A 15,087-nucleotide genomic window follows, 5' to 3' on the forward strand; every position below is an offset into this window, starting at 1 on the left:
CTTCCCATCCTACACAGTGGAGTTTTACCAGCCTTCTGCTTGGTAGGATCAAAGACAGCTTTTGTCTGCTGTTGAAGGACAAAGTGAATGTTTTATTATCCATCCATTTCCTACCGCTTGTCCCTTTCGGGGTCGCGGGGGGTGCTGGAGCCTATCTATGTCTGTCAAATTAATATGTCGCCGTATGCTTTAAATGAACAACACACATAAATATTACATGTTATTATGAATGTACCTGGTGCGACATTACATACCGTACATTTCGGACTATAAGCCGCTACTTTGAACCCTGCGGCTTATGAGACGGTGCGGCTAATTTATGGATTTTTCTTTGCTGGCGGCCATAATAAAAAATGGTGTAAAAAACCAAACACGCAAATACACTGAGAAGGCATTGTTTGTGCTATGTTTTTGGATGAGTTCGCTCACTGCAGGTGCTGCAGTGTCCTTCCACTTAATGCTTTCAACCGGAAATAGAGGGCTGTTCAGTCTCCTAGCTGTCCATAGCGTTTCTACTCGTATGAACTCTTCATTTGTCACGCCAAGCAATATTTGTAAGTTTTACAATATAACTAAAACTGTTTATACTTACTAAACCGTCCCATGTGAGATGTCTGTAGGAGTGTTTTCATGCATATTTGTACGTGCTATCGTAATGTAATGAAGCTAGCGTTGTTACTAGAGATGTCCGATATCAGCCAGCCGATATTATCGGCCGATAAATGCTTTAAAATGTAATATTGTAAATTATCTGTATGTTTTTTTTTTTTTTTATCGGTATCGTTTTTTTGTTTTTTTTTATTAAATAAACATAAAAAACACAGGATACACTTACAATTAGTGCACCAACCCAAAAAACCTCCCTCCCCCATTCACACTCATTCACACGAAAGGGTTGTTTCTTTCTGTTATTAATATTCTGGTTCCTACATTATATATCAATATATATCAATACAGTCTGCAAGGGATACAGTCCGTAAGCACACATGATTGTGCGTGCTGCTGGTCCACTAATAGTACCAACCTCTAACAGTTAATTTTACTCATTTTCACTAATTACTAGTTTCTATGTAACTGTTTTTAAATTGTTTTTAATTTATTTATCTTTTTTTTTTTTTTAAAGGACCTTATCTTCACCATACCTGGTTGTCCAAATTAGGCATAATAATGTGTTAATTCCACGACTGTATATATCGGTATCGGTAATTAAGAGTTGGACAATATCGGAATATCGGATATTGGCAAAAAAGCCAATATCGGACATCCCTAGTTGTTACCATGAGCTAATATGCTAACACTTTTTGCGAGTGTCTGTGTTATTAAGTCTTATTAACTTACAATGCCATTCTTTTTGTATTGTTTCAGTTACACAAATTCCTCATTAAAACCACCAGTCTTTTCAGCTGACTGGAGAGCTAGCTTTAGCAGCTAGTGGGTCCATGACGATGACTTCTGTTTTGTTTGATCAGCCGTTTTACTGCCGTGTTACAGACAACGTTTGGAAACAATTAAGGTAAATAAATAAACATTTACAAAACATTTCTGATTAAATAACTAATTTCACAACGCATATATCTGCTTCTTATAGTCCAGTTCGGTTTATATATCGGTGGGAAAAATCCTAAAATATAGTCCGGAAAATTGCTGGGTATTGTGGCCAGACAGCTCATTTTTTGTTTCATCTGACCACAGAACTTTCCTCCATATCGTCCTGAGAGCCAACGTCCTGTTCAGTGGACATTTTAGTCGCGCATAAGAGGACTATTTCATCCCGAGAATTTGTAGCTGTGACAAATGTCCACTACAGAGGACGCTGGTTCTCAGGGGAATATGATGTTTTTTATGTCCTGTACAAATATTGTTCAGAACTTCCGGAGAGCCAGCATCCTCTGCACTTGAAATTTGTGTCGTGCATATCAGAGCTCTCTTTTTAAAAAAAAAATATATACAGTCGTGGCTGTCTTGAGTTTGCAATCATTTCTACAACTCTTATTTTTTTTGTGATTGGAGCACATACTTGTTAGTCACAAAAAACATTCATGAAGTTTGGTTCTTTTATGAATTTATTATGGGTCTACTGAAAATGTGAGCAAATCTGCTGGGTCAAAAGTATACGTACAGTCAATATTTGGCCAAACAGCTCAATTTTTGTTTCATCTGACCACAGAACTTTCCTCCATGTGATGTCAGATGCAACAAAAATTGAGCTGTTTGGTCACAATACCCAGCAATATGTTTGGAGGAGAAAAGTGAGGCCTTTAATCCCAGGAACACCACACCTACTGTCAAGCATGGTGGTGGTAGTATTATGCTCTGGGCCTGTTTTTCTACCAATGGAACTGGTGCTTTACAGAGAGTAAATGGGACAATGAAAAAGGAGGATTACCTCCAAATTATTCAGGACAAGCTAAAATCATCAGCCCGGAGGTTGGGTCTTGGGCGCAGTTGGGTGTTCCAACAGGACAATGACCCCAAACACACGTCAAAAGTGGTAAAGGAATGGCTAAATCAGGCTAGAATGAAGGTTTTAGAATCAAATCAAATCAAATCAACTTTATTTATAAAGCACGTTTACAATTTACCGCAGGGGTAGCCAAAGTGCTGTACAATGGGCAGGTTAAAAGATAATACGAGAACCGAGCAAACACAATACAACACAAACAGAACACGATAAAAAATAAATAAATAAAATAAATAAAACATAAAAACAGGTTCACAGCAGGTGTATTATGGGTCGCCATTGCAGGATGGATATCACTCAGTGTTAAAAGCCATGGAATAAAAGTATGTTTTTAAGAGAGATTTAAAAACAGGAAGAGAGGAGGCCTGTCTAACACTCAGAGGTAGGTCGTTCCAGAGCTTGGGAGCAGCAGCGGCGAAAGCTCTGTCACCTCTAAGCTTCAGCCTTGTGTCCGGGACCGTCAGTAGCAGCTGATCGGCTGATCTTAGGGATCGGGTGGGGCAGTAAGGCTGAAGGAGGTCGGAGAGATATGTTGGCGCGAGGTTGTTTAGACATTTAAAAACAAATAAAAGGAGTTTAAAATGGATTCGGTAACGCACAGGGGGCCAGTGAAGGGACGCTAATATAGGGGTGATGTGCTCACGTCTGCGGGTCTGTGTTGGCAGACGAGCAGCAGAGTTCTGCACGAGCTGCAGGCGGGCGAGGGAGGCCTGGCTAATGCCTACGTACAGGGCATTGCAGTAGTCAAGACGAGTCGAGATAAAGGCGTGGATTAGTTTCTCGAGATCATGTCCTGATAGAAGCGGTTTCACTTGCGCTATTTGGCGTAATTGATAAAAGCTTTTTTGAACGACGCTGCTGATTTGTTTTTCGAATTTAAAATCTGAGTCGAACTTTACCCCCAGGTTTGTGACACAGTCACTGAGATACGGGGTCAGAGTGCCGAGGTCAACGTTGGGGGAGGGAGAGCGACTTGGACCGAACAACATAACTTCGAGAATGGCCTTCCCAAAGTCCTGACTTAAAGGCCTACTGAAATGATTTTTTTTTTATTTAAACGGGAATAGCAGATCCATTCTATGTGTCATACTTGATCATTTCGCGATATTGCCATATTTTTGCTGAAAGGATTTAGTAGAGAAAATCGACGATAAAGTTCGCAACTTTTGCTCGCTGATAAAAAAAAGCCTTGCCTGTACCGGAAGTAGCGTGACGTCACAGGAGCTAGGATTCCTCACAATTTTCCTTTGTTTACAATGGAGCGAGAGAGATTCGGACCGAGAAAGTGACGATTACCCCATTAATTTGAGCGAGGATGAAAGATTCGTAGATGAGGAACGTTAGAGTGAAGGACTCGAGAGGCAGTGATGGACGTATCTTTTTTCGCTCTGACCGTAACTTAGGTACAAGCTGGCTCATTGGATTCCACACTCTCTCCTTTTTCTATTGTGGATCACGGATTTGTATTTTAAACCACCTCGGATACTATATCCTCTTGAAAATGAGAGTCGAGCACGCGAAATGGACATTTAAAGTGACTTTTATCTCCAAGACAATACATCGGTGACACACTTAGCTACTGAGCTAACGTGATAGCATCGTTCTCAAATGAAGATAGAAACAAAATAAATAAACCCCTGACTGGAAGGATAGACAGAAGATCAACAATACTATTAAACCATGTACATGTAACTACACGGTTAAAAATTCTCAGCCTGGTAAGGCTTAACAATGCTGTTGCTAACGACGCTAAAGCTAATTTAGCAACTTAGCAACCGGACCTCACAGAACTATGATAAAAACATTAGCGCTCCACCTACGCCAGCCAGCCCTCATCTTCTCATCAACAGCCGTGCTCACCTGCGTTCCAGCGATCAACGGCGCGACGAAGGACTTTATCCGTGGGTTTGGCGGCAAGCATCGGCTAGGCGTCTTCTATCAGGGTAAGTAGTCCTTGTTGTGTTGCTGTAAGTATTGTACTTAGCCGCTAAGACACCGATCGATCCCACGTACAACGTTCTTCTTTGCAGCCTCCATTGTTCATTAAACAAATTGCAAAAGATTCACCAACACAGATGTCCAGAATACTGTGGAATTTTGTCGAAGAAAACAGAGCTTTTTGTATTGTGTCCAATAGGGTCCAAACACTTCCGTGCATTTTGTGACGTCACGCGCATAAATCATATCCAAAACAGTTTTTCAACCGGAAGTGTGGCGGGAATTTTAAAATTGCACTTTATAAGTTAACCCGGCCGTATTGGCATGTGTTGCAATGTTAAGATTTCATCATTGATATATAAACTATCAGACTGCGTGGTCGGTAGTAGTGGCTTTCAGTAGGCCTTTAAACGTGTGGACAATGCTGAAGAAACAAGTCCATGTCAGAAAACAAACAAATTTAGCTGAACTGCACCAATTTTGTCAAGAGGAGTGCTCAAAAATTCAACCAGAAGCTTGTGGATGGCTACTAAAAGTGCCTTATTGCAGTGAAACTTACCAAGGGACATGTAACCAAATTGCTCACATTTTCAGTAGACCCATAATAAATTCATAAAAGAAGCAAACTTCGTGAATGTTTTTTGTGACCAACAAGCATGTGCTCCAATCACTCTATCACAAAAAAATAAGAGTTGTAGAAATGATTGGAAACTCATGACAGCCATGACATGATGTTCTTTACAAGTGTATGTAAACTGTATACTTACAGTGCGTATATAAAACGGTGATGGAGGTTTTGGGATTGGGATACGAGTTGGAATGCATCCAAAAATAATTTCTTTCATAAGGATTCTGAATGATAGACTCAATCCCCCCCAAAAAATGCAGTTCTTCTTTAAGGGAAACATTGCTAACTTGGGTAGCGGAATTATATCCTAAATGAAAATGTGTCAAGTGTAAAGTGCGCATAATGAAGGACACTGAAATTGGACGCGCAATATGGCTTCCCCTCTCCTCGCCATATTGACTCTTGACTCTCGAGAGGCTCTGATTTGATTTGAATCCTCATCGACCTGCTTTATCAAGCAGCCGACTTTCAGGCGTCCATACGCAAACACACTGTATATATTGGATCACATTAAACATATGAATGCATTATTTCTTACTGAGTGACACAATCAAATCCCGTTCTCCTTAGGGCTCCCGCTAGGCTACATACTAACACCCCTATTAACGTATGTACGCAAGGCAACATGGCATTGTTGTGTCGCCTGTACGCCTAATGCAGGTTTTATGATTGCGACATCAAAATGGGTCGGAGGTCGCATATACAATCAGGCAAAGGTCTAGACGTGTGATGCGTGCCTGCGGATCCAAACAATTCAGTTTCCACTGAGCCGTCGGTGTAATTTTCCACTCGCAGATTGCGCCGTGTCTCCTCCTGATTGCCTATTGAAAAAAAAGTCGAGCTCAGTGTAAAGTAAGCCCGTCGTACTTTCAGACCTGCCGAATAAATGCTAACAGGAACACGTTCCCATTTCGTTTATCCTAAACTTCTAACTCGCACTCGTAAGAAGCCCTTTGATTGTGGATTATTGCAACTTAAAGGCCTACTGAAAGCCACTACTACCGACCACGCAGTCTGATAGTTTATATATCAATGATGAAATCTTAACATTGCAACACATGCCAATACGGCCGGGTTAGATTAGTAAAGTGCAATTTTAAATTTCCCGCAAAATATCCTGCTGAAAACGTCTCGGTATGATGACGTTTGCGCGTGACGTCACGGATTGTAGCGGACATTTTGGGACAGCATTGTGGCCAGCTGTTAAGTCGTCTGTTTTCATCGCAAAATTCCACAGTATTCTGGACATCTGTGTTGGTGAATCTTTTGCAATTTGTTTAATGAACAATGGAGATAGCAAAGAAGAAAGCTGTAGGTGGGAAGCGGTGTATTAGCGGCCGGCTGCAGCAACACAAACACGTAGCCGGTGTTTCATTGTTTACATTCCCGAACGATGACAGTCAAGCTTTACCATTGGCCTGTGGAGAACTGGGACAACAGAGACTCTTACCAGGAGGACTTTGAGTTGGATACGCATGCTTGTGGAGATGGGACAACAGAGACTCTTACCAGGAGGACTTTGAGTTGGATACGCGCTACCGTGAGTACGCAGCTGCGGCTTCCAAACATTTGATCGCTTGCCCGTACGTGCGTGCCGTTATGTGCATGTCACGTACGTAACTTTGGGGAAATATATGTGCTGTATGAACTTTGCGGAGGTGAACGGTACTTTGGGTTGTGGGATTGAGTGTGTTGTGCGGGTGTTTGAGTTGTATTGGTGGGTTATATGGACGGGAGGGGGGAGGTGTTTGTTATGCGGGATTAATTTGTGGCATATTAAATATAAGCCTGGTTGTGTTGTGGCTAATAGAGTATATATATGTCTTGTGTTTATTTACTGTTTTAGTCATTCCCAGCTGAATATCAGGTCCCACCCGCCTCTCACAGCATCTTCCCTATCTGAATCGCTCCCACTGCCCTTTAGTCCTTCACTCTCACTTTCCTCATCCACGAATCTTTCATCCTCGCTCAAATTAATGGGGAAATCGTCGCTTTCTCGGTCCGAATCGCTCTCGCTGCTGGTGGCCATGATTGTAAACAATGTGCAGATGTGAGGAGCTCCACAACCTGTGATGTCACGCTACTTCCGGTACAGGCGAGGCTTTTTTATCAGCGACCAAAAGTTGCAAACTTTATTGTCGATGTTCTCTACTAAATCCTTTCAGCAAAAATATGGCAATATCGCGAAATGATCAAGTATGACACATAGAATGGACCTGCTATCCCCGTTTAAATAAGAAAATCGCATTTCAGTAGGCCTTTCTTTAAGACTTTCTGTCTTGCCTCTTGGTGAGGGTGGTTTTCTTGAGCTGTCCTCAAATCTAAACATCAAAATGAATTTGATCAACTGGACTCTCGACGCAATTGACCCAGTCTTTTCGACAAGGAAAAGAGGTTCGGCGGAGCCTGGCTGCCCTGATGGAACCGTTGCTGCGGGGTAAGTGAGAGATTCCTGGAATACTTGGAGAATCATGTGCCTCTCAGTCCTTTCCATCGAGGACGTGGAAGACATCTACCTATTTGGAGCTGTGATCGCAGGGCATTTGCTGATTGGGCTGGGCATTGCTCTGGTGTATCGTCAAATTCGGAAGACGATGGCAGCCACTCAAGGGGCCAACAGGCTGTTCAACGCAATGGAAGGATTGGGTCGTGCTGTGGGATCACAGACGGGAGCGATTGCTGATTTGAATCGCAAAATGGATTCCATCTTGATGAAGTTTGCAGAGAAAGAATACATTGGAATTGTCGAAGCCAGCACACAAGAGCAGGAATGTCATTGTTTTGACTGCTCGAAGAAAAAACAACATCTTAATCTACGATTTGACTCCCTCGAATGGCCTTGAGGAACAGGCTGTTTGAAAACACTCCCCTGAGGACTCCTCAAAGATGGACGCTTTTGACCTTCCCTTTTTTTCAAAAGCACCTGGGTCGGACTCTTGAACTCTTGAACTCTTGGGGCCAGCCTCGGCCCATAAAGACAATTCCAACATCTCACCCAAGTTAATTGGGCATACATGCACGCACACGCCCCTCCCCAAATCAACGCCTTCACCACTGCTTAATTCCTCCGGGGTTGTGGGGGCTGAGTAGCGCTCAACAGCGGCTGCCGGCCTCCAGGGTCCTGTTGGATGACTCTGTTGCGAGTTGTTGTGATTACATGTACCATGTTTATGTGTGCCATGCTATGTGAGGTTTTTTTCCTCGGACTCAGTCTGGACCACTCCTGAGGGTCCAGCCTCAGACTGATATTTTTTTTACTCTTCCCCCTTTCCCATCCATCCATCCATCCATCTTCTTCCGCTTATCCGAGGTCGGGTCGCGGGGGCAACAGCCTAAGCAGGGAAACCCAGACTTCCCTCTCCCCAGCCACTTCGTCCAGCTCTTCCCGGGGGATCCCGAGGCGTTCCCAGGCCAGCCGGGAGACATAGTCTTCCCAACGTGTCGTGGGTCTTCCCCGTGGCCTCCTACCGGTCGGACGTCCCCTAAACACCTCCCTAGGGAGGCGTTCGGGTGGCATCCTGACCAGATGCCCGAACCACCTCAACTGGCTCCTCTCGATGTGGAGGAGCAGCGGCTTTACTTTGAGCTCCCCCCGGATGGCAGAGCTTCTCACCCTATCTGTAAGGGAGAGCCCCGCCACCCGGCGGAGGAAACTCATTTCGGCCGCTTGTACCCGTGATCTTGTCCTTTCGGTCATAACCCAAAGCTCATGACCATAGGTGAGGATGGGAACGTAGATCGACCGGTAAATTGAGAGCTTTGCCTTCCGGCTCAGCTCCTTCTTCACCACAACGGATCGATACAGCGTCTGCATTACTGAAGACGCCACACCGATCCGCCTGTCGATCTCACGATCCACTCTTCACTCACTCGTGAACAAGACTCCAAGGTACTTGAACTCCTCCACTTGGGGCAGGGTCTCCTCCGCAACCCGGAGATGGCACTCCACCCTTTTCCGGGCGAGAACCATGGACTCGGACTTGGAGGTGCTGATTCTCATCCCAGTCGCTTCACACTCAGCTGCGAACCGATCCAGCGAGAGCTGAAGATCCTGGCCAGATGAAGCCATCAGGACCACATCATCTGCAAAAAGTAGAGACCTAATCCTGCAGCCACCAAACCAGATCCCCTCAACGCCTTGACTGCGCCTAGAAATTCTGTCCATAAAAGTTATGAATCAATGTCACCTTTTTCCCACCTTTTTAAGGAGCGCCCTAAGTGGCTGATCCGTTGGCGGTCCCGTCTTTTCTCCCTGTAACGTATGTCTGCTCTTAGCGGTATTGTGCCGAAAATGTAATTTCAGTTCTTATGTGTCTTGTACATGTTAAGAATGGAGAAATAAAGCTGCTCTGCTATGCTCCGCTCTCCTTTAATGGCAGCGTTATTAAATAGAGTGCCAACATCTGCCTTGTCGATCTTCATCTGTACGACAGGAGGGCTCTGCGGTTTTTATCAAGATACTTGTCATAACGGGCGGGGTTTCAACTTACTGCGAGGTTTGTTCTCCCAGGACGCAAACGGACTATTCCGGACAGGACTTGAAGGTTGGAACATATTTATTAATTAATTAATAATACACAGGACAAAAGACAGGAACTAAAACAAAAGGAAAGCGTGCCGATTGCACGAGAGGCTAAGGAACATAAAACTTAACGCAGGAAACATACGCTAACACTTAGCCTGAACTATGGACATAGAACAAACAAAAACTCACTGTGGCATGAAACAAATAACTAGCAAAAAACTTGGAATAGGACATGGAACGAGCAGCATGAACTAAGCATGAAACTGTGGCATGAAACGAGCAATGACGCCAGGATGACTGACTGGCAAAGACAGGCTTAAATAATGGTCTCCTGATTAGAGCAAGTGCGTGTCCCAAACACCAGAGGCAGGCGAAACTAATAAGTCGCCATGGTAACTAAAACAAACAAGGGTGCCCAAAAACAGGAACTAGTGGAGTTTAAAACTAACAGAACATAACAAAAACATGATCCGGACCTCGGATCATGACAATACTGCAAAAATGTTAGTCACATATTTTGCATAGCGAACCTGCAGCGAAGCGGGGTGTGCCAGGACTGGCTTCAAGATCAGCGACAGGTGCGTAGATGGCCCACCTGGGCCTGCTTATCTAATCACCCGTCGCTCTGTTAAAAGGCAGCAGCCGGGAAGGAGAGAGGAGTTGGTGGTGGAGCACGACCGAGAGCGAGACAGACTACACACTGGAGAGAAACCATTCATGTGCTTAGTTTGTAGTAAACGATTGCTGAAAGGCACACGAAAGACAATTTATTGAAAAATAAAACATTATTGTCAACCTGGAAAAGCCTGGCATGTCGGTGATTGGTGGTCCGAAGAACCCGGAAGCGAGAGTCTTCCACAGTAAGTACATTTTATTTATAAAGCGCTTTTCACAGATAAAATCACAAAGCGCTGTACAAAACATAGGTGAAGTAAAACAATTCAATTAAAACAAGGGGCAACATCATAAAAAGGATACAAAGTGAATTAAAAATGATAGTTAAAAGGTGCGTTAACTTAAAAGCTTTACTAAAAAGAGAAGTTTTCAAATGTTTCTTAAAAGTGTCAACACAGTCAAGATCACGGAGGGACTGGTGCAAGTTGTTCCAGAGTCTGGGAGCTATAGCCTGGAATGCCAGGTCTCCACGGGTTTTAAAACTAGTTTTGGGGATCTTTAGAAGACCCTGGCCTGAAGACCGGAGGCTGCGCCCAGAAGAGTAGGGGCATAGCAAGTCAATGTCGTATTGAGGGGCCCCACCATGCAATGCACGGAATGTCAGGACTAAAATCTTCAACTCAATGCGGAATTTAACTGGAAGCCAACGAATTAAATGTGTAATCTGACAACATAGACACGAAACCAATGTCCACTGCATAGGGCAGTGCTATTCAACTGGCGGCCCGGGGACCAAATCAGACATCATTCAGTTCAAAACTTGGGAGACAAATATTTCTGCAGCAAGTTCCTAAAACCCACTATAGTGCTCATGTTTATAGAGGAACTTGGACCACTGTAAACACTTTGTCAGATCTTTGCGTCGAAATTTTAGATTTGGTCACATTTTCAGTAGACCCGTAATAAATTCATAAAAGCACCAAACTTCATGAACGTTTTTTGTGACCAACAAGTATGTGCTCCAATCACTCTATCACAAAAAAATAAGAGTTGTAGAAAGTATTGGAAACTCAAGACAGCCATGACATTATGTCCTTTACAAGTGTATGTAAACTTTTGACCGCGACTGTACATACAACTCTCACAAAAGACGAACTAGACAAAGGACGCTGGCTCTCAGTAGGAAATAACAGAAGCAGAAAACAACCTTTAGTCAAAGATCCTTGAGGTCTTCTCTGTGAGAAGCACCACGTTCTGCGGAGTTGTATTCAATAGACTGGAATAATTGTCTGAGGCACTTTCAAAGTTTCCCATACAAGACAGAGAAGGACGTCTTCTTACCAGGACCACCACGGGGTCATGCAGGGGTCCGTCGGTGTGCAGCGTCTCCACGTCTTCCTCGACCATGTAGTGCCACTCCACGCCTAAGTCAATGAAGCTTCTCGATCGGACCTCCTCCCCTTTGCCGTTGAGGATGTAGTGGCCCGTCGCTTGGTTCTTGATTGCTGCAATCAATCATTGGTTAGGAGGACCAGCAGCTCCACAGACACCAGCAGCACAGAATTCTTCACAGAGAGACAAAGGAGTCCGTTGTGCTGACGAGAATATTACGCTTTTTTGGCCCCGAGGCGGAACATGACACCAAAGCGGTAAAGATCACATTCTTTGAGACCGAGTCAAGTCCAAGCCCAGGTTATTGCTTCTAAGAGCCCGTCTGGATATGTCTTTCTTTCGATCTTTTCCTTTGAATTTAGCGTATTTTATCTTGATTCAATGTGTCACTCTCGTTCAACAAAAATGCTAAAATATACCCGATGGTAATTTAGTCTAGTTCAGGGGTGCCCATTACGTCGATCGCGAGCTACCGGTCGATCGCGGAGGGTGTGTCAGTCGATCCCCAAGCAAGGCATTAAAAAAATAGTCTTAAAAATGAGCGATCATAAATCTTCACTATGACGTCACTTTCGTCACTTGATTGACATTCACGGCACCCGAGGGTCTTGTGAGTCGACGCTGTCTGCTGCCAGCTCATTATTAAGAACAAATGACCGACAGGAAGGCGAGAAACACTTTTTATTTCAACAAACTCTGGCGCCGTACCTGTCGTCAAAACTCCAAAGACCGACTGCACAGTTGCACAATAAAAGCGCCGCTTCATCCTGCCTGCGCTAACAAAATAAGAGTCTCAGAAAGCTGGCGTGCACAAGCTAGCAAGCAACGGAGTTTGCCGCCAACGTATTTCTTGTAAAGTGTATACAAAGGAGTACGGAAGCTGGACAAATAAGATGCCAAAAACCAACTACTTTCATGTGGTATTGGACAGAAAGGAGGACTTTTTTTCTCCTCCATTTGAAAATGCGGACGTTATCATCACCACTGTCTGTTTCCTATCAATGCAAGTCATCAGAATCAGGTAATACACCAACTTATATTCTTGTCTTCATGAAAGAAAGGAATCTATATGTGTTAAACATGCTTGTATTATCTTTAAACACCTTTAACTTATTAACAATATTAACTATATGTGTTAAACATGCTTGTATTATCTTTAAACACCTTTAACTTGTTAACAATATTAACTATATGTGTTAAACATGCTTGTATTATCTTTAAACACCTTTAACTTGTTAACAATATTAACTATTTGTGTTAAACATGCTTGCACTATCTTTAAACACCTTTAACTTGTTAACAATATTAACTATATGTGTTAAACATGCTTGTATTATCTTTAAACACCTTTAACTTGTTAACAATATTAACTATATGTGTTAAACATGCTTGTATTATCTTTAAACAACTTTAACTTGTTAACAATATTAACTATATGTGTTAAACATGCTTTTATTATCTTTAAACAACTTTAACTTGTTAACAATATTAACTATATGTGTTAAACATGCTTGTATTATCTTTAAATACCTTTAACTTGTTAACAATATTAACTATATGTGTTAAACATGCTTGTATTATCTTTAAACACCTTTAACTTGTTAACAATATTAACTATATGTGTTAAACATGCTTGTATTATCTTTAAACACCTTTAACTTGTTAACAATATTAACTATATGTGTTAAACATGCTTGTATTATCTTTAAACACCTTTAACTTGTTAACAATATTAACTATATGTGTTAAACATGCTTGTATTATCTTTAAACACCTTTAACTTGTTAACAATATTAACTATATGTGTTAAACATGCTTGCATTATCATTAAACACCTTTGACTTGTTAACAATATTAACTATATGTGTTAAACATGCTTGCATTATCATTAAACACCTTTGACTTGTTAACAATCTTAACTATATGTGTTAAACATGCTTGTATTATCATTAAACACCTTTGACTTGTTAACAATATTAACTATATGTGTTAAACATGCTTGTATTATCATTAAACACCTTTAACTTGTTAACAAAAACATATCTTTCATAAATAAGTAAATATAAATTATATATATGAATGAGGTATATCCCCACGACTTGATCAATAGAAAAGTAGCTCGCCTGCAGAAAAAGTGTGGGCACCCCTGGTCTAGTTTATATCAAGAAATAAAAGCTTATTTCTCTGCCTTCTGCTATATACTGACATACTTATTCATAGAGCTGCGAAATGTATTCGACATAATCGACAATTATAAAAAAATGATCCGAAAAATTTGTCGGTACAATTTTAGAGGAGCCATATGTCATAATTTCATGTCAAGTCATCATTAAATGGCCCTGATATGTCAAAAGGCATTACTGAATCATGTTCTTTTTCGAATACCTTTATAACTGATAACGGTAGTTCAGCCGGGATATGCTCATTTCAAAATTAGATTTACAGCCCCGAAATCTTGTTATTGTTTTCATTTCGATGCCCTGCTCTCCACCGTTTGACCAATAAGTTGAGAATCCTAACGACATCTATTAGATTTACTAAGGTCTGACATGTTTAGTAATTTTACTCAGTGGCCTAGTGGTTAGAGTGTCCGCCCTGAGATCGGTACCAAAGACTATAAAAATGGGACCCATTACCTCCCTGCTTGTCACTCAGCATCAAGGGTTGGAATTGGGGGTTAAATCACCAAAAATGATTCCCGGGCGCGGCCACCGCTGCTGCTCACTGCTCCCCTCAACTCCCAGGGGGTTGCCAGTTACGCACCGCCACCTTAAGTTAAAGTTAAAGTACCAATGATTGTCACACACACACACTAGGTGTGGTGAAATTTGTCCTCTGCATTTGACCCATCCCCTTGTTCACCCCATGGGAGGTGAGGGGAGCAGTGAGCAGCAGCGCTGGCCACGCCCGGGAATCATTTTTGGTGATTTAACCCCCAATTCCAACCCTTGATGCTGAGTGCCAAGCAGGGAGGTAATGGGTCCCATTTTTATAGTCTTTGGTATGACTCGGCCGGGGTTTGAACTCACAACTAGAGATGTCCGATAATATCGGCCTGCCGATATTATAGGCCGATAAATCGGTATCGTTTTTTTTATTTTTTATTAAATCAACATAAAAAACACAAGATACACTTACAATTAGTGCACCAACCCAAAAAACCTCCCTCCCCCATTTACACTCATTCACACAAAAGGGTTGTTTCTTTCTGTTATTAATATTCTGGTTCCTACATTATATATCAATATATATCAATACAGTCTGGAAGGGATACAGTCCGTAAGCACACATGATTGTGCGTGCTGCTGGTCCACTAATAGTACTAACCTTTAACAGTTCATTTTACTCATTTTCATTCATTACTAGTTTCTATGTAACTGTTTTTATATTGTTTTACTTTGTTTTTTATTCAAGAAAATGTTTTTAATTTGTTTATCTTATTTTATTTTATTTTATCTTTAAAAAAAGGACCTTATCTTCACCATACTTGGTTGTCCAAATTAGGCATAATAATGTGTTAATTCCACG

The 15,087-nt window shown here is 42.1% G+C and overlaps 1 protein-coding gene across 1 annotated transcript in view; it reads right to left on the reverse strand.

The window, feature by feature from the left end:
• The window catches only part of adamts3 (ADAM metallopeptidase with thrombospondin type 1 motif, 3), a 452,399-nt gene that overhangs the window by 37,935 nt on the left and 399,377 nt on the right, over positions 1–15,087 (reverse strand). The window contains exon 16 of the mRNA XM_062024353.1: positions 11,509–11,672. Within this exon, the coding sequence (XP_061880337.1) occupies positions 11,509–11,672 (164 nt within the window). The remainder of the gene's footprint in view (positions 1–11,508; positions 11,673–15,087) is intronic.

Source organism: Entelurus aequoreus, linkage group LG17 (genome assembly GCF_033978785.1).
Source record: "Entelurus aequoreus isolate RoL-2023_Sb linkage group LG17, RoL_Eaeq_v1.1, whole genome shotgun sequence".
NCBI classification, from domain to species: Eukaryota; Metazoa; Chordata; class Actinopteri; order Syngnathiformes; family Syngnathidae; genus Entelurus; species Entelurus aequoreus.